This window comes from Tamandua tetradactyla, chromosome 16, assembly GCF_023851605.1.
Source record: "Tamandua tetradactyla isolate mTamTet1 chromosome 16, mTamTet1.pri, whole genome shotgun sequence".
Classification (NCBI taxonomy): domain Eukaryota; kingdom Metazoa; phylum Chordata; class Mammalia; order Pilosa; family Myrmecophagidae; genus Tamandua; species Tamandua tetradactyla.
Genome location: NC_135342.1, coordinates 15,341,068 through 15,361,825, shown reverse-complemented (window position 1 = coordinate 15,361,825; position 20,758 = coordinate 15,341,068). Strand labels below are relative to the sequence as shown.

At 54.0% G+C, this 20,758-nt stretch overlaps 2 protein-coding genes across 2 annotated transcripts; one reads left to right on the top strand and one right to left on the bottom strand.

The window, feature by feature from the left end:
- Window positions 1-3,518: 3,518 nt before the first annotated feature.
- On the top strand, window positions 3,519-11,784 carry GIPR (gastric inhibitory polypeptide receptor). Its single transcript, XM_077133596.1, has 14 exons — window positions 3,519-3,549; window positions 4,596-4,721; window positions 5,079-5,178; window positions 5,641-5,748; window positions 6,182-6,285; window positions 6,959-7,062; window positions 7,253-7,397; window positions 8,938-9,097; window positions 9,289-9,349; window positions 9,592-9,661; window positions 9,779-9,867; window positions 9,969-10,107; window positions 11,455-11,496; window positions 11,581-11,784. The coding sequence occupies exons 2-14, from the start codon at window positions 4,629-4,631 to the stop codon at window positions 11,782-11,784; spliced, it is 1,419 nt and encodes a 472-aa protein (XP_076989711.1). The 5' UTR covers window positions 3,519-3,549; window positions 4,596-4,628.
- Window positions 11,785-16,577: 4,793 nt separating this feature from the next.
- SNRPD2 (small nuclear ribonucleoprotein D2 polypeptide) lies at window positions 16,578-20,750 on the bottom strand. Its single transcript, XM_077131415.1, has 3 exons — window positions 20,620-20,750; window positions 19,030-19,209; window positions 16,578-16,850 (listed from the first exon to the last, which is right to left on the bottom strand). Coding segments are annotated over exons 1-3 (357 nt in total). The 5' UTR covers window positions 20,622-20,750; the 3' UTR covers window positions 16,578-16,675.
- Window positions 20,751-20,758: the final 8 nt, after the last annotated feature.

The window sequence follows — 20,758 nt, the reverse complement described above, 5'->3', positions numbered from 1 at the left end:
CTCTCTCTCTCTATCAGAGACGTCTCTGTCTCAGGGCTTGTTTCTCTGTCTCTCCTCTTACTCCCTCTGTCTGAGTTCCCCTCACAGTGTTTGTATCTCCTTTTGTCTCTCTGTGTCCCTGGGTCTCTCCTTCTCTCTGGACTCCGGGTCTATGTGTCTTGGACTTTCTGGATCCTGATATTTCTCTGTGCATCCCTCTAGGTCTCTGGATCTCTGTCTCTTTCTGATTCCGGGTTCCTATCTCTCTGGATCCCGCCTATATGTGTGTGAGTGGGTGCGTGTGGACCCTCTCCCTGGAGCTCTGTCTCTCCCTGGATCCCCATCTCTCTGCAGCCCTAAACCTCAGGGGGCCCGCCCCAGGCTCCCATTCCTGGCCTCAGTCCCCGTAGGGCGCCCCCTCTCGCCATCTCTCTCTGCCTCATTTCTCCTGCACCATCTGCCGGCGCTCCAGGCCCCCGCCTGCTCCCCGCAGGCCCTGCTGGGCTGGGCAGCCCCACGGTGGGGGAGGCAGAGGCCCTCAGCTCCTCTCCAGCCCCTGTCTCCCCACACCCCAGCATCCTGCAGCAGGGAGGGGGCAAGGTTAGGAGAGAGGCGTCTAAGGCCTCATCATTGGTGGCAAAGACGGGCACGAGAGCTGGGAGACCCAGGACCAGGGGCAATGGAAGGAGAGAACAGACAGACGGACTTTTTTTCCATCCCGAGAAGCTGGAAAAAAGAGGGGAAGGAGAAAGGAGAAAGCTTAAAGATGGACTAAAGAGAGTGACCTGGAGAGAGACCCATGGAAATGAGCCGAGATGGAGAAAAACAGAGAGAGAAACCAGGGGAGAAAAGGAGAGAAGACAGAATGACAGACAGAAAAGAAAGACAGACACAAATCAAAGGGGTCAGAGAAAAGAAGAAAGGAGTGAGAGCCTCATGGAGGGAGACAGACAACAGAAAGAGAAGAAGGGGGGTGACATGGGAGAAGAGAGAGATGGAGAGACAGGAAGAGAGGTGGACAAGGAAAAAGGGGTATGCTAAATTTAGAGACTGGAACAGAGAAAGGAAATGGAGAGCTGATGGGGAGGATGTTTTGAAAGGCAAGGAGAATGGGGCTTCTCTCTCTCCTGGGCCCCTGGGCCCGTGGCTGCCTGGGTGGCTGGGAGGGGGCACGGCTGCTTCTCAGCACCTGAGGAGGTTCCCAGAAGCCCTGAACAGCAAGCTTGGGAGAGCCCATGTGGCTGCAGCTTCGGCCCTGCTGCCCCCTACCCCGGCCCTGGGAGATCCCTGAGGCCCGCGGGAGGGCTGGGCTGGGCAGGGGGCCAGAGAAAGACCCAGGCAGCTGCCTGCCCCCACTCCTGTCCTCAGTGCCCATCCCCCCCCCCTTCCTCATGTGCCCTGTGTTCTCCACCAGAGGAAGCCGAGCTCTGAGCCAGCCCCAACCTCCCTGTCCATCCCCAGCCCTCAGGGTCTCCTTAGGACCCCATGCTTCAGGCCCTCCCTTCCCCTCTCTTTCAATCTGTCCACCTCTCAGTTCTTATCCCTTCTCTCTTTCTCCTTCTCTACATCCCTCTCTCATGCTCTCTCTAGCCTTTGCTCTCTCTCTCTCCCCCTCGGTCTCTATTCTCTCTATCTCTGTCTCGCCCTGCCTCTCTGTGTGTGCTTCTCTGTTTATCTCTTTCTATTTCTTTCGATCCATCCATCTGTTCCCCTCGTTGTCTCCATCTCTTCCTGTCTGTCTCTTTCCCCCTCTCAGTCTTGCAGTCTTTCTTGATTTCTTTTTCCCTTTCTCTCTCCCCACCTCAATCCATCTCCTCTACTTTTCCACCACCCCCCTCCTCTTCTCATCCTTTGCCCCTGTCCCTGGGGCCTCAGCCACCCCCAAGCATCCCCCAGGCCCCCCAGCTCCTTCGGCCCCGGTCTCCGCTCGCACCCTTGGAGCCAAGGCGTGACTCCCTCCTCCACCCCAGCCTCTCCCCTCCCCCTCCCAGAGGTATCCAGCAATCTCAGACCCCTTTCCCACTCCACTCCATGAACGGAGCCTTTCCCAGGACCCAAGGGCGCCAGGAATGTGGGGCAGAGAGCAGGGAGGCCAGCCAGAGGCCGGGAAGTGAGGCCCCCTCCCCCAGCACCACGCCCCCCAGCCGCCTCTCCTTCCCGCCTCTGGTGCTGGCCTTCCCGCTGTCCCTTCCTCCCCACCTCTCCTGGGGCTTCTGGGCCTTGAGATTTCTCCTCTGCAAGATGGGCTCACTCACCCCTGCCTCACTCCTCTTAGGTCCCGGGGGGGAGGACGTGCTCCTCAGTGTTGACAGGGAGATGGGGCTGCGGGTGTCCGCAGTCTGCGTTAAGAGGGCCCAGGGACAGCGCTGAGAACTGGGACTCGGTTCTCACGCACACGTGTCCCCTAGGGTTGAAGACAAAGCAAGAGAAGGGAAGGAGAGATTGTGAGAAGGCGCGTGATTCCGTGTTGACTGTGACCTCGAGACTGTGGCCCAGTGTGTGTCTGTGAGATTGCAGTGCATGGCAGGTGTGACTGGGACTGTGTGTGGCTGTGGGATGGTGGCACGTGAGTTGTGTGGCTGTACAGTCCATGCCCCTGGGTGTGACGGTTTGCGCACGGGTGACCACATGACAGCGGAACGCCGAGAGCTCGTGAGAGTGGGCGCCCGGGTGGCAGCTGGAGGCCGTGCCAAGCTGGGGCTTTGAGGATCCTGTAGGTGATTTATGTGACGTCTGTGAGACTGTAGGTGGGTGCGGTTGTGCAGCATTGCGTGTGACCTTCAGTGGTGTCATTAAGGAACCAATGGCTTTGTTAGCAACCATATAACCGAGTGCATTTGCTTCTTCCAACAATCGTTCACTGAGCCCCTGCTCTGTGCCCTGGGGACCCAGTGTGACCAGGATAACCGGGCCCTTGCCCCTCCCCTCTGCTGGGTGTGGACAGGACAGTGGGGGGGGGGGGTGCAGATTGCCAGGAGGGGGAGGCAGATGATGTTTGGGACGTGCCCTAGCGATTGCATGGACTGTGTGTGGCTGGCACGGTATCGTCGAGACTGTGTGAAACTGTGGTTGTGTTTACTGGGCATGTGAGGCCCTGGGCATGTGGCTGTCAGCCCCGGGACTGTGGGAATGCAGGGCTGTGAGTGAATGTGGGACTCCTTGCAATAGCCTGTGAGGTCCTGGGACGGCGGCTCAGGGTGCGCCCGTGTGTGATGCTGTGGGGGGGACTTTGTGACAGTGGCTCTGTGGGGGTGGAATGAGCTCTCTGCGACCAGGGTTGGGGTGGGTGGTGGGGGGTGGGTGGTGGGGGGTGGGGGGTGGGGGGTGGGTTGTGGAAAGGACATGCCCAGGCCTGGGGGCGGGGGTGTGCCTGGTCACGCGTGACTGGGTGATTGTGATCCTCAGACACCACAGCCCTCTCCTCCTCCTCCGAGTGAGTCTGCCCCAGAGCGCGCCCCTCCTGTCCCTTGTCCCGCCCCGGTCCCGCCCCCTCCCATGGCCCAGGCTGCCAGCGCCTGTTGCCTCCCCAGAGCCTGGATGAGACAGTGAAGGCAGCACCAGCAGAAGCAGGTGAGCGCAGCAGGGGGTGGGCAGGCAAGGGCTCCCCCAGTCCCCACGGGTTCCCCTAACCCCACACACACACCCTCAATCTCTCGGTCTCTGCTTCTGCCTTTTTCTCTTTTTGACTCTCGGTGCCTGCAGTCTCTTTCCTATGTCTCTGCTTAGCCTCTAAATCTCTGGGCTTGCTCATTTCTCTCTTTCCCCTACTCTTTCTCTGTCCATGTCTCTACCTCTCTTTCTCCCTTAGCCCATATCTCTGGGTGGCGTTTCTGTCCCTTGGTCTCTGCTCTCTGGCTGCGTGTCTCTGTCTCTCAGTCTCTATATCTCTGTCTGCTCCGTCTCTGACTCCGTGCTTGTGTAACGGGGACCCTGAGAGCCTCCCTGCTCCGCTCTTTCCCTACGTGGTGCCGCCGCGGGGTGAGGGGTAGAGGTGGGGCCGGAGATTTCCAGGCCTCTGGGTCCCTGCAAATGGGAGCGTCTCTCGCCCCGGACTATTCAGATGCAGGGAGAGGGGTTGTCCCGCTGACTCTCGACTTGATTCACATCGGGGAAAGTCTATAGCGTTGGGTTCCTAGGAGTGATTTGGACTCAGATGAGTGGGAACGCCGACCGGGGGTTGTTTGTTTCAAGTCCCCCCTCCCCGCCCCCAGCCTTGGTTGACGGTTTCTACTCCCTCTTCTCCAAGGTGGTCCCAGGTGCCCCAGAGTCGCGGGGTCTAGACACTGGGTGACACGTGCGTTTCCGCCCAGCCCAGCTCTAGCGCTAGTCTTTGCCCCCTCAGCAAACAGCCCCCCTTCCTCCGCTGCTGCCCCAGCAACAAATTGGGGGCCGGGCCCGCGGGAGGTCACGTGCCAGCGCTCGGCTCCGCCCACCACCCTAGGCGGCCCCTGCCCACCTCTCCCCCGCCCCAATTCGCCGGTGCGGTGGGCGCGGGGGAGATGGATCTCGGTTTTCCCGTCTCCCCGTCGGTGGGTGTGAATCCCTAAGGCTCAGGGCGTTGGGGATGGAGGAGGTGGGAGGTGGGGGGTGCCTGACCCTGTCCTTGGACCCTTCAGGCCGGACTGCTTCTGCAGGACCAACACCCTTCGATGCCTCCATGCCCTGACGTCCTCAGGATGCCCAACTTTCCGGCCTGGCGGCTGCTGCTGCTGCTGCTGCTCTCGCTGATCTGGAGGGCGGAGGTGAGGGCCCGGCGAGCCATAGGTGATTAGGGTTTGGCGGGATGTCCGGGGACGGTTTTAAGTCTCCCCGAATCACAAAGAGTTTTCAGACTGCCCAGCTTGCCCAATCAAGTTTGGATGTTTGTTGCCAGACCATCTTTTTTTCCCCCAACAAATCCTCCTGCTGATTTCCAGCCACCCCTCCCCGATTTTCCTGAAGCTTTTCGGCCTCTCGCTGCAAATAATCACCCCAAACTCCCGGGCAAAACTCAATAGTCCTTCCAAGTCCCTCTGAGCTGTTTCTGGGCCACGCGAAAAGAGCTGCCTGTTAGCAGGGTTCGGTTTGGGAAGGGGGTCCTCCCCTCTCTCATTTCATAGGCAGGCTCTGAGGGGCAGACGACGGGGGAGCTCTACCAGCGCTGGGAACGGTACCGCAGGGAATGCCAGGAAGCCCTGGTGGCCGCGGGGCCCCCCTTAGGTGCGGCGGGATGAGCTGGTGGCAGGAGGGTGGGGCTGGGTCTTAGAGGCGGGCCGAGGCTTGACGGGAGGGGCCTGAGGAGCCCTCTGGGACCGGTGTGTGGGGGCTGGGTCGGAGGAGCGTGGGTGGGGCTTGGCCTCGGTGGGCGGGGCCTCGATCTGAATGCAGTGGGAGGGGCGGAGACTGAGGCGTGGCTCGGGACGATGTTTGAAATGGGAGGAGACTTGGGTGAGGTCTGATGTGGAACTTGAAGGGGGAACTTTGGGGTGGGGCCTGGGGAAGACCTGTGGGGTGGGAAGAATCTGGGGCGGGGATTTGGCTGATGGGCGGGGCCTGAGGGTGGTGGGCGGAGCTTGATGCAGAGCCGGGGGCTAGGGCAGGGCTTGCAGACAGTAGACTTCGCTGGCACTGGGGCCACAGGTCCCCTCCGTCCGTGTCTGGTCCCCACACACCTACCTCCAGGCCTCGGTTGTAACGGGTCCTTCGATATGTACATTTGCTGGGACTACACCGCACCCAATGCCACTGCCCGTGCGTCCTGCCCCTGGTACCTGCCCTGGTACCACCACGGTGAGCATCCCTCGTCCCCACCCCCCTACTCCAGGAACCCCGCCCCTCCCCAGACCCAAGGACTCTCAACCCGTGTCCCAGACACCCTCCCAGCTCACCTGCACCCCGTGTGGTGTTCTTTTCGATCCAGCTGTGTCTCTCCTGACTCATCTACTCTGGGTGGGCCATCCTTATTTTACCTCCTTGTGTCTCAGTTTCTTCATCTGTAAAATGGGCATGCTGAAAGTACGGATGGCATAGGCTTGTGAACACTGAGCACATGTGAAGTCAATGGTTTATTGTTCTCATCATCATCACTCTGGTAGTCCCTCTCTGCCTTTGCTTCCCAGTTTCCTTCTGTCTTCATCTCTCTCCTCCCCCTCCCTCTCTCCCTCCCTTCCTCTCCCCCCCCCACCTCAGTGCCTCTGAGTCCCTCTTCCTTGTTTCCCCATAGTGGCTGCAGGCTTCGTCCTCCGCCAGTGTGGGAGTGATGGGCAGTGGGGACCTTGGAGGGACCATTCCCAGTGTGAGGACCCTGAGAAGAATGGGGCCTTCCAGGTGCGAAGGGGTGGGTGATTCAGGTTAGGAGGTCCAAGGAGAGAAGAAGGCAGCGCCTCAGGCTGAGCCTGAGAGTCCTTGGACTGCTCAGGACTCTGGGTTGCAAGTGACAGGAACCCAGCTCCAAGAGAAAGAAAGACAAATGTTTTGTCTCCTATGGTTGAAAAGTACAAATCAGTCCATCACTCCAGGCCCCGCTGCATCCAGGTGTGGCTGGGAACCTCATTCATTCCCAGGATACCACAGTCCAGTTTTCCTCTGTGCTGGCCACCTTTTTTTCCTGTGGGGTGATAAAGGTGGCCCCCCATTAACCCCAGGCTCCCATCCTAACAACAAAGAACTGGAAAGACTGAGCTCCCGTCCTCGGTAGTTCCAACTTGTTGTCCCAGGTCCGACCGGCTCTCATTGGCCCGATTTGGGTGATATGCCTGCCCTGAACTCGCCACTGTGGGTGGGGGGCAGGTGTTAGATAGAATGTCCTGGTTGCCTGACCACATGCCCAGTCCTGAAGCTAAGGGGTGGGGGAGCCCTACGCAAACCAGGATAGAAGTTTTCCCAAGAGAAAAGGGGGCTGTTGGACAGGAATAAAAAGCAGATGTCCTTCCAGCCATGCTATGCTGAGTCTGGTGGGATAGCTGAGCCCTGTTCCTGTGTCCCCTTTGATCCCCACCAGGACCAAAGGCTGATCTTGGAGCGGCTGCAGGTCATGTACACCGTTGGCTACTCCTTGTCCCTCGCCACACTGCTGCTGGCCCTGTTCTTCCTTAGTTTCTTTAGGTGGGACCCCCACCCCCACCCTGAGTCATGGTGGCAGAGGTGTGCCCAGTTGGGTGGGGTGGACAGGCTCCACCAGCTCCAATATCCACTGGTGGCTCAACGGAAAGGCCAGGAGGGTGGTTTATGTGGATTCTGTGTGGGTGGGGTACCCCTCCAGGGGCTCCCCAGAACTGCCCCCTGCATCCCCCAGGAGGCTGCACTGCACTCGCAACTATATCCACATCAACCTGTTCACCTCCTTCATTCTGCGGGCAGCAGCCATCCTTACCCGAGACCGGCTGCTGCCTCCACCTGGCCCCTACCCTGGGGATCGGGCCCCAGCTCTCTGGAACCAGGTGAGCACCATCCCACTGCTTCCCCAAATGGGATCCTGCCCCACTCTGGGATGGCCAGGAAGTTGATGGTATAATGATAAAGCTTTCACAATATGACGTGTGATTGTTGAAAACCTCGTGTCTGATGTTCCTTTTATCTACCTTATCAACAGACGAGTAAAACATATGGAATAAAAATAAATAATAGGGGGAGCAAATGTTAAAAGAAATTTAGATTGAAATGCTAACGATCAATGAAAGGGAGGGGTAAGGGGTATGGTATGTATGAATTTTTTTCTGTTGTCTCTATTTCTTTTTCTGAATTATGCAAATGTTCTAAGAAATGATCATCATGATGAATATGCAACTATATGATGATATTGTGAATTACTGATTATATTTGTAGAACGAAATGATCATAAGTTAAGAATGTTTGCGTTTGTTGTTATATATTTTTTAATTAAAAATAAAAAAATAAAAAAGAAACATGGCTACTGGAACACAGCTCTACATTTTCAGGCACCTTCTTCCAGCCTCTCCAATATGCCTTAAAAAAGGTGCTATCTATATAATGCATAAGAATAACCTCCAGGATAACCTCTCAACTCTGTTTGAACTCTCTCAGCCATTGACACTTTATTTTGTCTCCTTTCTCTCTTCCCCCTTTTGGTCGAGAAGGTTTTCTCAATCCCTTGATGCTGAGTCCCAGCTCATTCTGGGATTTCTGTCCCATGTTGCCAGGAAGGTCCACACCCCTGGGAGTCAGGTCCCAGGTAGAGAGGGGGAGGGCAGAGAGTTTGCTTGCTGTGTTGGCTGAGAGAGAAAGCCCACATTTGAGCAACAAAAGAGGTTCTCTGGGGATGACTCTTAGGCCTAATTTTAAGTAGGCTTAGCCTATCCTTTGTGGGGATAAGTTTCATATGAACAAACCCCAAGACTGAGGGCTAGGCCTATTGCTTTGGTTGTCCCCACTGCTTGTGAGAATATCAGGAATTCTCCACACGGGGAAGTTGAATTTTCCCCTTCTCGCCATTTCTATTGGGCGATCTTAGGGTGGGAGAAACGATCTGGCAGGAAGATTTGGGTAATTCCAGTTGTTCCCAGGAGATAGAGCGGAAGGGGCCCCATGGGGCTGTGGGGCATGAATTGAGAGGGAAAACTATGCGTTGGCAAGATGCGCCACTCCAATTGTTAAGAAGGCATGGAGAGGAAGAGTCCAATGCTGGTGGGAGAAACTAGTGAGATGGGACAATCTTTTAATGTTAGAGAAGATTTCAAGTCTTAGAAGGAGATGGGTGGGAAAGACCATATTTGGGGGGCCTGGGAGAAACTCTGATAGCAAGATAGACGTCAATTGTTCAGGGTGTTGGGTGGGAGAGGTCATATAGGGGACGAAAACAGGGTGAGAAAAGCCAACCACAGACACCACCTTTTGGGGATACAGAGGGGGCTGAACGTTTGATGGCAAGGTATCGGGGTAGAAGGAGGACCAGATGGGAAAAGACTTGGGGGACACCCTGGCGGCCCTTACTGCTCTCTCTCCTCTCTGGCCTCCCCCCAGGCCCTAGCCTCCTGCCGCACCGCACAGATCGTCACCCAGTACTGCGTGGGCGCCAACTACACGTGGCTGCTGGTGGAGGGCATCTACCTGCACAGTCTCCTGGTGATGGTGGGAGGCTCCGAGGGGGGCCACTTCCACTGCTACCTGCTTTTCGGCTGGGGTGAGCCGCGACTCAGGCCCGGACCCCTCCCGGCGCGCCTCCGCCCGCCCCTGGCCGCCCTCCTTCCCTCTCCTCGGCTTGGGCCTTTCCCTCCGCGCCTGGGGAATTCGCGGGGCTGGGCCTGGCGGGGGCCCCCGTGCACGTGCTGACAGCTGCGGTGGGGTGGGGGGCGGGGGGCGCGGTCTGCACAGGGGCCCCCGCGCTTTTCGTCATTCCCTGGGTGATCTTCAGGTACCTGTACGAGAACACGCAGTGAGTCGCGGGGCCTGGGGCAGGGCGCGGGGCTTTGAGGGCCGTGGGCGGGGCCTGACGGCGTCTAGAGGCTTGGCGGTAACCCGGGTGGGATGGGGCCGGAAAGTGGGCACAGCCATGAGGGACGTGGGCGGGGTCTGGCGGCGCGTAGGGGCTTGGCGGGGCTGGCTGGTGGGCGGAGCTGGCGCGTTCCGGTGACACCTTGGGCCTGTCGGTCTCTTAGGGCTCACCCCCTCTCCCAGGTGCTGGGAGCGGAACGATGTTAAAGCCATCTGGTGGATCATCCGTACCCCCATCCTCATGACCATCTTGGTATGACTGCTCCCGCCTCCTCCAGGCCGTCCTCCTAGACTTCCTGTCTTGGGAAGCCCCGCGCTCCCCTCTCCCAGGACCGGATAGGAACCAGCTCAGCTTCTCGCTCTCCCGCAGGTTAATTTCCTCATCTTCATCCGCATTCTTGGCATCCTCGTGTCCAAGCTGAGGACGCAGCAGATGCGCTGCCCGGATTACCGGCTGAGGTGAGGGTGATGGGACAGGGGCAGCGGGCCAGGGGGCCCACGGTGAGCGGGGGGGGGGGGGTGCGGGGTGCCGCGGGGCCACTGCCACCCTCCTCCCCCAGGCTGGCGCGCTCCACCCTGACGCTGGTGCCCCTGCTGGGCGTCCATGAGGTGGTGTTTGCGCCCGTGACCGAGGAACAGGCCCGAGGCACCCTGCGCTTCGCCAAGCTCGGCTTTGAGATCTTCCTCAGCTCCTTCCAGGTATCCGGGGCCAGGGAATGGGGTGCTTCCCGGCGGGGCTCCAGGGCTAAAAATCATCCCCTGGCAACAGCCACTGAACGGGATGCAACGATGGGATTTTGTTCACTCATTCATTCAACGCACAATTCTGAGCCAGCGCTGGCCTGGACTGAGGGAAGCTGGGCGGACCAAGACAGAAGCCCGAGTAGCCCCAGAAGGACTGCTCCAGGTGAAGAGGGAATGCGTGGAGGCCAGGCAGACCTGAAGCCCAGTGCGGCTTCTGTCACTTCCCAGCACTGTGGTTTAGATAAATGCCTTCACCTCAGGGGCAGGACTAGGGCCTGGCAAGCCAAGTGTGCAAAATGTAAGGAGGCACTCACTCCACAATTTAAGGACCCTGCAGTAGCCTGCTTCACCCTCATGCCCCGCTGCCCCCCCCCCCCCCCTTCACCCTGCTGGGACTTAACCTTCTAATGTAAGGTGGATACCAGGCCCATCTCCTAAAGCTGCTCACTCATTCAGTTCAGCAAAGATGTATTGAGTACTTGGAACTGAGAACTCCTCCAAGCTTTCTGTGGGGCTTTTGCCAAGAACCACATAGGTAAAGGTCTGTGTCCTGTCGTGGGAGAGACCCATGGGAGAGACCCAGTAAACGCGATATAACAATATAGAGGTCAGGACGTGGGATGTGCCTGGAGAACAAAAGGCAAGAGAAGGGTACCCGAGGGAGGGTGGGGCTGCTGCTTTAGACGGAGGGTCAGGGAGGACCTCCTTGAGAAGGAGACTTGGGGACAGAAACCCAGGAAGATGAGCGCACAAGCCAGGCAGATATTTGGGGAAAATGGTCCAGGAAACAGCAAGTGCATCATCCCGGAGGCAGAGCAAGCAAGGGGGATGAGAGGAGCTGGTATCAGAGAGCAGGTATGAGGACTGACTCGATCTGAGTTAGAGATTTTTTTTATATATTTATTTTTAATTTAGAGACCTGAGTTAGATTTACTACGATTCTTCTGGCTGATGAGTAGGGAGCAGTAATATATTTAGGGAATATTAAGATTCAGAAAAAGAAGAGGAGATTCGTGTATATCGTTAAATCAATTAATTCTCAGAAACTCAAGTTTATTTTCCTATGGTCCAGTTTCCCTGAAGAAACTGAGGCACGGGGGTGGGAGGGTGGGGGAGAAGGAAGTGGGGATCTTTCGCAACCTACCTCCGAGTCCGCCCTTCTTGACCCCCACCCGGTATTGCTCGGACCAGGGTGGCGGCAGCCGAGGTGCTCTGGGTCCCGGCGTGGGTCACAGTTCATTAAGGGGGTGGCTACGGTCCTTTCCTCCACCTCCGACCTAACTCCCGCCGCTCCCGGGACAGGGTTTCCTGGTCAGCATTCTCTACTGCTTCATCAACAAGGAGGTAGGAGGAGCCCCAGCCCGCCGCCCGCGCCCCCTGGCGGCCACGCGGGGAACGGCTTCGCGTCTGAGCGCCTGCCCTTTGCAGGTGCGGTCGGAGATCCGCCGTGGGTGGCACCGCTGCCGCCTGCGCCGCGGCCTCGGCGACCAGCAGAGCCACCCGCCCGGGCGGGCCTCTCGGGCCCTGCGCTCGGGCTCCGGTCCCGGCGAGGTTCCCGCCGGCCGAGCCCTGTCCTCGGGGACCCTGCCACGGCCCGGGGACGAGGCCCGGGTCTTGGAAAGTTACTGCTAGGCAGCGGGATCATCACTGTCCATTCAGTTAGCAAGTATTTATTGAACGCCCACTGTGTGCCAGGCCCTGGGGGCTCCGGGAAACGGGGGAGAGGGAAACAGAAGGCAAGGTCCCTGCTGTTCTGGAGCTCACAACTGAGTAGGGGAAACAGACCACGGGACAAAACATCATATATGCCTTGGCTTCATGGAATGGCTTATGAAGGGGAAATTAGGAGGCCTAGGATGGTCCTGGAGGACTTCTCTCAGGAGGTGACATTTAGGCCATGTGTGGAGGCGGTGAAAGAGACAGATTTGGGAGGAATAGAAGGTTGAGATTCTAGGCAGAAGGAACAGCATTTGCAAGGGCCCTGTGGTAGGAAGGCACTAGGCTTGGCTTAGGAACAGAAAGAAGTTCTGCCTGGCTAGAGTGCAGTGAATCAGAGATGGATACAGAAGAGAGGGCAGGGGCTCAAGAGCTGCGATTTGATTCCAGCTGCACTGAAGAGTCCTAGTAGGAGAGTCTCGTGGGCTAATGTGTTAAATGGGTCCCTCTGGCTGCTGTGAAGGAGAACGGCCTGTGGGGTGGAGGCTAGGAGCCCAATGAGGAGGCGATGGCAGAAGGGAGGTGATGATGGCTGAACCAGGATGGTGGCCATGGAGGGGTAAGAGGTGGTAGGCTTCTGGAGCCATTTAAGATAGAGCTAAGAGGCTTTGGTGAAGGACTGGAGGAGGAGATGGTAGCAAAGGAAAGTCAAAAAAGACTCCTAGGTTTGGGGAAGTGGAGAGAGGAAGTAGAGAGGGAGACAGGATTTGGGGCCTAAGGAAGGAGGGAATCAAGAGTGCCTGTAAGATGTCCAAGGGAGCTGGATATAAGCAACTGGAGAGAGAAATGTGAGAGGAGCTGGCTTCCAGAGAGGGGGATTTGACATGTAGATACAGACACTGGCTATTAGGGGTGACCCTCAGAGCTAAAATCCTGGTATCTGGAGTGGCTGGGACCTCTGCCACCTGAGATGGGCAGTCCCTGGAAGCTGGATGAATGGGGGGGGGGGCTGACAGCCTCATCGTGGCTGGACCACCTTTACACTTGCGAGAACCTCAGTCCTTAATTTCCCTCCCTCCTCCACCCCCACAGATTCAGCTAGTACCTACATGTTGTTGAGTCTTCTCCCTGGGGTCCCCTGACTCCCTGGACAAACATGCCCTGTAGCACCAGCCCCCTCAAACTTGTGGCCCTGCTGGGTCCCCCTTTGTGGGTTCTGGGGAAGTGGGGGCCCTGGGGAGGGCACCTGTAAATAAAGCATGAGAATCGGTGGTGTCGTGTGTCTTCTTTGTGGGGTGGGAGAATGGCCTTTGAGGAGAGGGGCCAGGCCCTCAAGGGAGATGATGAGTGGTCAGCATGGCTGGGTGGGGCCTGTGGTAAACTGGAAGTCCCCACAGCCTCTAGAGATTGGCGCTGCTGAACTTCAGCCAGGAGCTGCCATGAAACGCCGTGGACACCATGCTGTCACTCTCCCCACTGTCTGAGAAGCCCCGGTTGGGAAGATTACTAAGATATTCTGATGTTTACCTATTTGTGATATCTACAAATAGAAATGATAGATGGAGGGGAGGTGGTGCAAAATTTTTCTTTTCTGAGGGCTGCTCTATGAGTGTAGGCTCCGGATCCAGCCAGGATCTCACATCTTCGTGGCTACTCATTAGTCAAACTTGGGAGGAAAGTTTTCAACTTTTCTGTGCCCTCAGCTTCCACTTCTGGAAAATGGGTATAATGAAGTACCTACATCCTAGGGTTGCCAGAAGTTTAAACAAGTTACTCTTAGGATGCTGCCTGGTGTATGGTAAATGTCCACATAGTGCTATTCCTGCCACCTCTTGCAGGATGAGGTAAAACCATGTGGGCTGGGGGTGGTAGTCAGGTTAGGGTGTCAACTTGGCCAGGTAACGATGCCCCGTTGTTCTGTTGCTGTGGACTTCTAGAACCCATAACCCAGGAGAGAGGGCCAGAACATCACCCCCGTGCATTCCGGTTGACAAAGGAGCTCAGACAAAAGCTTGTTACCTTTCCTCTGAAGAACTATACATTTGTAACTAAGTAAATCTCCTTAATAAAAGCCGATCCATCTCTGGTGTGCTGCATTCTGGTAGCTTTAGTGATTAAAACAGATGGGGTGAGGAGGTGGGGAAGTTAAGAATCAGCCAAGCAGGTGCCTAGAGCTGGTCTCTGCTGCCAACCGGCAAGGCAGGGATACTGTATTAGTTAGGGTTCTCTAGAGAAACAGAATCAACTGGAAATATTCATAAATATAAAATTTATAAAAATGTGTCTCACGTAACTGTGTGAATGTAGAGTCCAAAATCTGGAGGGCAGGTTGTGAATCTGACGATTCCGATGGAGGGTCTGGACAAACTCCACAGGAGAGGCTCGGTGGCTGAAGCAGGAAGAGAGCCTGTCTCTTCTGAATCCTTCTTAAAAGGCTTCCGGTGATTAGATTAAGCATCACTCATTAAAGAAGACACTCCCCTTGGCTGATTACAAACGGAATCAGCTGTGGATGTAGCCTAGTGGTCATGATTTAATTCTATGAAAAGTTATTATAGCAACAGACAGGCCAGCACTTGCCCAACCAGACAAACAGGTACCACCACTTGGCCAAGTTGACACATGAACCTGACCATGACAGATAACAATCTCCATTTCTCAGTGAGAACAAGCCCACAACTAGGAGGAAGTGGGGCAGGGGCTCAACCCCTGGACTGTAACACTCCAAGGCTTGGACTGCCCCGGCTCCTGCACATAATCCAATCCTCAGGGGGGTCCCTACTGCAATACCACCATGCCACCATTTTACGTGAGGATACCGTGGCTGCACCCAAGTTAAGACTGCTATTGAGGGCGGGCCACGGTGGCTCAGCAGGTGGGGACGCTTGCCTGCCATGCTGGAGGACCTGGGTTCGATTCCCGGTGCCTGCCCATGTAAAAAAAAAAAAAGACTGCTATTGAGAGCCTGGTTCCTGGGTTTTAATGCACCCCCATTATTTTCTAACTGGGTGACACTGGTTACTTACCATCTCTGGGCCTCAGTTGCCTCATCTGCAAAATGGGGAGACTCTAGTACCTACTCTACAGAATGGTTGTTCCAATTATATGTGGGCCCCTCAGTGAATGTTTATAATCTTTCCCTGCTGCAGGGTCTCCTGCTTTACCCCCAAAGCTCTGCAGCAGATAGGCCAACAGGGTACTCAGCCTGCAACTTCTGCAGCTAAGAAAGTGTTTGACCTCAGGCCTGTGGACCCCTGTACTGCCTATTTGGAGAAGAGACAGAAGTGCAGGAAGGCAGAAGGTGGGGGTGGGGGTGAGTGAGTCCGAGCAAGACAGGGATCTTCCTTTATCCCTCCCCACAATAAAGCCTCCCTTTTCTACTTCTTCTATCTCCCCATGTATATCAGAGCATTTCTCTCAAAGGTAATTGTCATTTAGGGGGCAGCAGTGCTTGGAGCGGGGTGGGGGTGGTAAGCCACAGGCCTGGGAGCGAGGTGGGTTTGACTCACAGCTCCACCACTCACAGGCTGCAGTGCCTTTGTGAAAGCAACATCACCTCTCCGTCAGTTTCTTCTCCTGGAAAATGGAGGCAATAAATAGCAGTGCCTGTGCGCTGGTTTGAAAAGATGTATGTCCCCTAGAAAAGCCATGTTTTAATCAAAATCCCATTTCATAAATGCAGAATAATCCCTATTCAATACTGTATGCTTGGATTTATAATTAGACCATCTCCCTGGATATGTAACCCAATCAGGAGTGGTTGTTAAACTAGATTAGGTGATGACATGACTCCACCCATTTGGGTGGGTCTTGATAAGTTTCTGGAGTCCTATAAAAGATGAAACATTTTGGAGAACGAAGGAGATTCAGAGAGAGCAGAGAAGAACGACATAGCCACAAGAAGCAGAGAGCCCACAAGCCAGAGACCTTTGGAGATCAGGAAGGAAAATGCCTCCCAGGGAGCTTCATAAAACAGGAAGCCAGAAGAAGCTAGAAGATGATGCCGTGTTCGCCATGTGCCTTTCCAGATGAGAGAGAAATTCTGTGTTCACCACGTGCCCTTCCACTTGAGAGAGAAACCCTGAACTTCAGCAACCTTCTTGAACTGAGTTATCTTTCCCTGGATGCCTTAGATTGAACATTTCTATAGACTTGTTTAATTGGATATTTTCTTGCCCTTAGAACTGTAAACTAGCAACTTATTAAATTTCCCTTTTTAAAAGCCATTCTGTTTCTGGTATATTGCATTCTGGCAGCTAGCAAACTAGAACAGCCTGCCTCAGTGTTGTGGGGAGGGCACCTGGCAAGTGCTGAGCCCAGGGCCTGGTGCTGATAGCTCAGCAGGAGCGAGCCATGACCACTCACCGGATTTGGGTCCTGACTGCACCAAACATGTAACTGTTCCTCCTGTTTATGAGCAGGGCTAGGACATTCTTGGGCACTGCTGTGTCCCCAGTATTGCAACACAGAACTGGGCACCAAAGAGGTGCTCGGGTGATGCTTGTGGAATAGGTAAATGGGAAAAAAAAAAAAAGACTGAAAGAAGGAACCAGGCAGACTCAATGAGAGAAAGGCAGGGAGAAAGGAGAGAACGATGAGAAGCTAGAAAAAACTGAAACAGAAAAGTGCAGAAGTTCCTCCTGCATTGGAAGTGGGAGGCCATTTCCATCCTGCCCATTCACTTCACAGTAGGGGAACGGTCCCGGCCCCAGGGTTTAGCCCCACACCCAAGCCCGGCACCACTCCCAACCCTGGGAACAGTCGGCCACTAGAATAAAAAAACACAGGAACTTTATTATTATTTTCTACATGAGGGCAGGTCATGGCAGGACAGGAGAGGGAGGCGTTGGCAGCGGGGAGGAGGCCCCTACTTGCCAGCGATGAGCGGGTTCCGCAGGACCACGATGACGGAGTCCCCGCGCAGGAACATCTTGGAGATGTAGCGGTCCTTGTTGACCGGCTTGGATTTCTTCTTGCCCTTGCCGCTCTTCGGGACTTCAGTCCACATCTCCTTCACGTTCTCCAGCACCATGTTGCAGTGCCTGGTGGGAGCAGGTGGGGACACACAGGGAGTGAGGGGAGAGCCTTGTGGCTGCCCACACTCTGCCCAGAACGACTCTCATCCTCCAGGTTCCAACCCTGCCTCAGCAGGCCCCAGGCTGGGACTCGGGCCAAGGACCGTGCCTCAGTTTCCTCTTCTCTAAGACGGAGACCATCATCAAACCTACCTCACAGGACTGTTGTGAAGATTAACTGAGTTAATACAGAATTATCTAAGTGCTTAGAACAGAACCTGGCAGAGGGAAAATGCAAAAAGAAATTATTCCACTTGTATGTCTGCAGATGCCAAGAAAGGAGCTGCCTCTCTCTAGAGGCCTGAGGCTCCTGGGGGGTTGGGGCTTGAGGCCACCTGTGACCCCTCCACTCCAGTCCTGCTTTGTCCGTTTCTGTGGTGCCTGGTGGGCATGTGTGAAAGACAGAATAGACAAGTTCATTCAACAAATGTTCACTGAGCACTTGTTACATGCACTGCTTCAAGCACAAGGGATATGGAAAAGAGGAAAAAATAATACTCTGGCCCTCGTAGGGTGTGCATTCTCATAAGGGGAAAAGAAGAAAAAGGTAAACCAATAGATCTATGATATACGGTCAGCAGCTGAATCATTGCTGTGAAGGAAAAATAAAGTAGGGGAAAGGGTTGAAGGAGCTGGGGAAAGGGCCACTGTTAAAGATGCTGCTAATTTAACCAAGCCAAAACTCATCCACGTGATGGAAATATTTTCAAGTTGTAAGGAAAAAAGAAAAAGTAAAAGAACTGAACAAGGAAGCTCTTTGTATCTTGCTCTGGAGTAAGCTACAGAAGACACTGTTAAGTGCAAAAGGCAAGGTGGGGAATAGTGTGCTTGGAAATTATCTTTAGAAGGAAAAGAGGGCAGAGGATGAGCAGGTGCAATGCCCACCTGTTTGCTTCACATTTGGAAACCCTGGGAAGACATCTGGAGAAGGGTGGCAGTGGATGACCTAGATAAATAGGGGATGGGCAGGATGGGAACTTTACTATTTGGGGAGTCATGTGAATATATTACCAATTTGGAAAAATTAAGTTAAAAGCAGAACTGCAGTGTGCCAATATGGAAACATTTATGAATTAATTATATTAAATTAATATTAATCTCATGAATACTGAAAAAGCTGAGATCTAGAACTGCGTGGTGGGACAGTAACAGTGATTTTAAAAAGGCTAAAACCCCACATATGTGTATGATGTCATCTTCAAGTAACATCCCTGAGAGGCGACCCAAGAAGTGAGCTGTGGTGGTGGCTTGGGGGAGGGTGGCTAGGCATCCTTTGTAGCTGTTGACTTTTGCCTCACATGTATGTATTACCCATGCAAGAAAGTAACATAAGCAAATAAATAAAGGCCAGGGGATTGGAGGGTGGGGGTAGGTTACTCATAGTGTTGCCCTTAGGTGTTGACGAGTGGGAGAAATGAGGCAGAAGAGTGCGTGGAAAATCACAATTTTGTCATATACAACTATGTCTCAATAATGCTGTTTTTGTTTTTTAAGTCCACGAACAAAAACTACCATTACAAAGGATCCCCCGGATATACGTGTGAGTGTGTTGGTGTACAAATGTGTATTGGGGTGAAGGCTGGGTAAGGGAAGGATGATCTGAGGGTCAGAGGAGGAGAAAGCTAGAGAGAAAGAGAAAGAAAAGAATAACAAAAATATAAACCACCACTTATCAAGCACCCAACCATATGCCTGATCCTCCTTTAAGCATTTTAGAAATATTAACCATGAATCCTTGCCACAAACCCAGGAGGGAAATACTACTATCATCTCTAGTCTCTGGAGTACAAATAGAGGCTTAGTGCCATGAAGGGACTCATTCAAGGTCACAGTTTGGAAATGGCAGAAACTGGTTTGAATCTACTGACTCTCTGCAACCACCATGATTATTGCCATTGTGCTGACGAGATGAAATCATGTGATGAAGGTCACATGGCTGCTAAGAGGCAGAACTGAGACAGGAACCTAGGTGGGGGCTGGCTCCTGAGTGCATGCCCATAACCACTGTACTGCACAGCTGGAGGGGCAACAAGAGACAGCCACACTATGGGGGTTTTAGATGCACATGTCTTCAGATTCCTCCAGCTGGAGCTGGGGCTGCTTCTCCAGGCCTGCACAGAACACCTCCCAGGACCCAGGTGCTCACCTGTCAAAGGCCTTCACACGGCCCAGGAGCTTCTTGTTGTTACGGCAGTTGATGAGCACTTGGGTGTTGTTCTTGACAGACTGCGTGAGTACGGAGAGGGGCCCTGTGTTAAATTCCTCCTCCTCCCGCTTCTGTAGTTCCTCTGGGGTCATCTCACTCTTGGGCTTGTTGAGGAGGCTCCTGAGGGGGCAAGCACAGGACCGTGAGTGAGAGGGGTTGGAGGTGGAGGATGAGTAGTTATGGTCTTGTCCTTGGTGACCTCCCCCAAACTTGTTCCAACTAAACCACTCTCCCGCTTAGGGCTCCAGTTCTCCTCCCTCTTAGCATCACTACCTGGATCCCTAACAGACATTTCCAACCTTGCATGTCACAGGTTGAGTTCCAGACCACTGAACCACCCAACCCACTCTATCCACAGCCTTCCCCAACTCCATACCTCAGGGAAAAATAATCGAATGTCAACTTGTCTCCTTGTTCTCACATCCTACATCTAACCTGTCACCAAATCCTGCCATCTGCCTCTAAAACATATCCAGGATCTGAACATTTCTTACCATGGTTACTACTCTGGCCTAAAATTCCATTATCGCCCTCCTGAGATCTTACTGGTTTTCCTGCATCTCCCCATGTCCCCAACAAACTATACCATGTCACTCTTCGAAACCCTCCAGTGGCTCCCATCTCAGTGTAAACAATAAACTCCAAAGTGCTCACAATGCCCTATACCTGCCCCCTCTTTCATTCTGCTCCAGCTGCAATGGTCTCTTGAGTGATCCATGAAGAGATTCCCCTAACTTTCATCTTAGGGCTTCTGCATTTGCTTTTTCCTCCGTCTGGAAATCCCCCAAATAGCTGTGTGGTTTGCTTCCCCACTTGTCTCAGATTTTTGTTCTGCTGTTAGCTTTCCAATGTGGTCTTCTGTGTTAGTTATTAAATTTATTTTCTCTCAAAATTGGCATACCCCATTGTTCTTATCATCCTCTACGGCTTCTTGATTCACTGCCCTGATCATTTAAATTTTATTTGCTTACTGTATTTATTGCCTGCCTTCTTACGCAGAAGCTGCACTGAGACAGGGAATTTTTTGCGGGGTGGGGGTTCTATTTTATTCACTGAGGCGTATAAAGCAGTGCCTGATACACAATGAGCACCCCATAATATCTGCTGAAGGAATAAATGAATGAAATCACTCCTGTGATTCATTATCCATGAAAAGCCATTTGTTTCCAAAGTCAAATTTCCAGTATTAGTCCTTTACCTCAAATCGTTTTTCCTTGAAGTCGGCACTTACTTTTCCCCAGGTCCTTTATCTGTAACATCGCTTCCCCTTAAAATTCATCTTAGCAAGTCCAGTTATCTGGCAAAGTCCCTAGCCTGTTATCTGAAAAGGCAGCTTCCTCTCCCGAACTCATGATCAGTAAAAGGCCCAAATCCCATCCTCAAACTCGCCAGAAGGAACATACGCCACTTTACCCATAAAACTTCTACCTTCGCCCCCAGCTCGCTATCAGAAAAGGGCTCTTCCCAACAGACAAATTTGTACCCCCAACCCCACTCCCGCCGCCCAGACCGGGCCGGGCCGGGCCTCACATGATAGTAGGTGAGTCCTGGAACCTCTCCCTTCTCAGGCGTGTTGCGTTTCCCTCCGCAGACAGAAAGAGAGAGAGGCGGGACTTCCGCTTCCTGCGACCTACTTCCACGGGCGCCTGCGCGAACCAGCGGTAGGGGC

Excerpts from the sequence above, each read along its gene's own strand:
- SNRPD2 (XM_077131415.1), bottom strand. Across the intron at positions 16,851-19,029 it reads CGTGTGAAGGCCTTTGACAG|GCACTGCAACATGGTGCTGG; the intron begins GTGAGCACCTGG and ends TGCTCCCACCAG.
- GIPR (XM_077133596.1), top strand. The coding sequence starts at position 4,629 with ATGCCTCCATGCCCTGACGTCCTCAGGATGCCCAACTTTCCGGCCTGG. Across the intron at positions 9,662-9,778 it reads CCATCCTCATGACCATCTTG|GTTAATTTCCTCATCTTCAT; the intron begins GTATGACTGCTC and ends GCTCTCCCGCAG. Across the intron at positions 11,497-11,580 it reads ACTGCTTCATCAACAAGGAG|GTGCGGTCGGAGATCCGCCG; the intron begins GTAGGAGGAGCC and ends TGCCCTTTGCAG.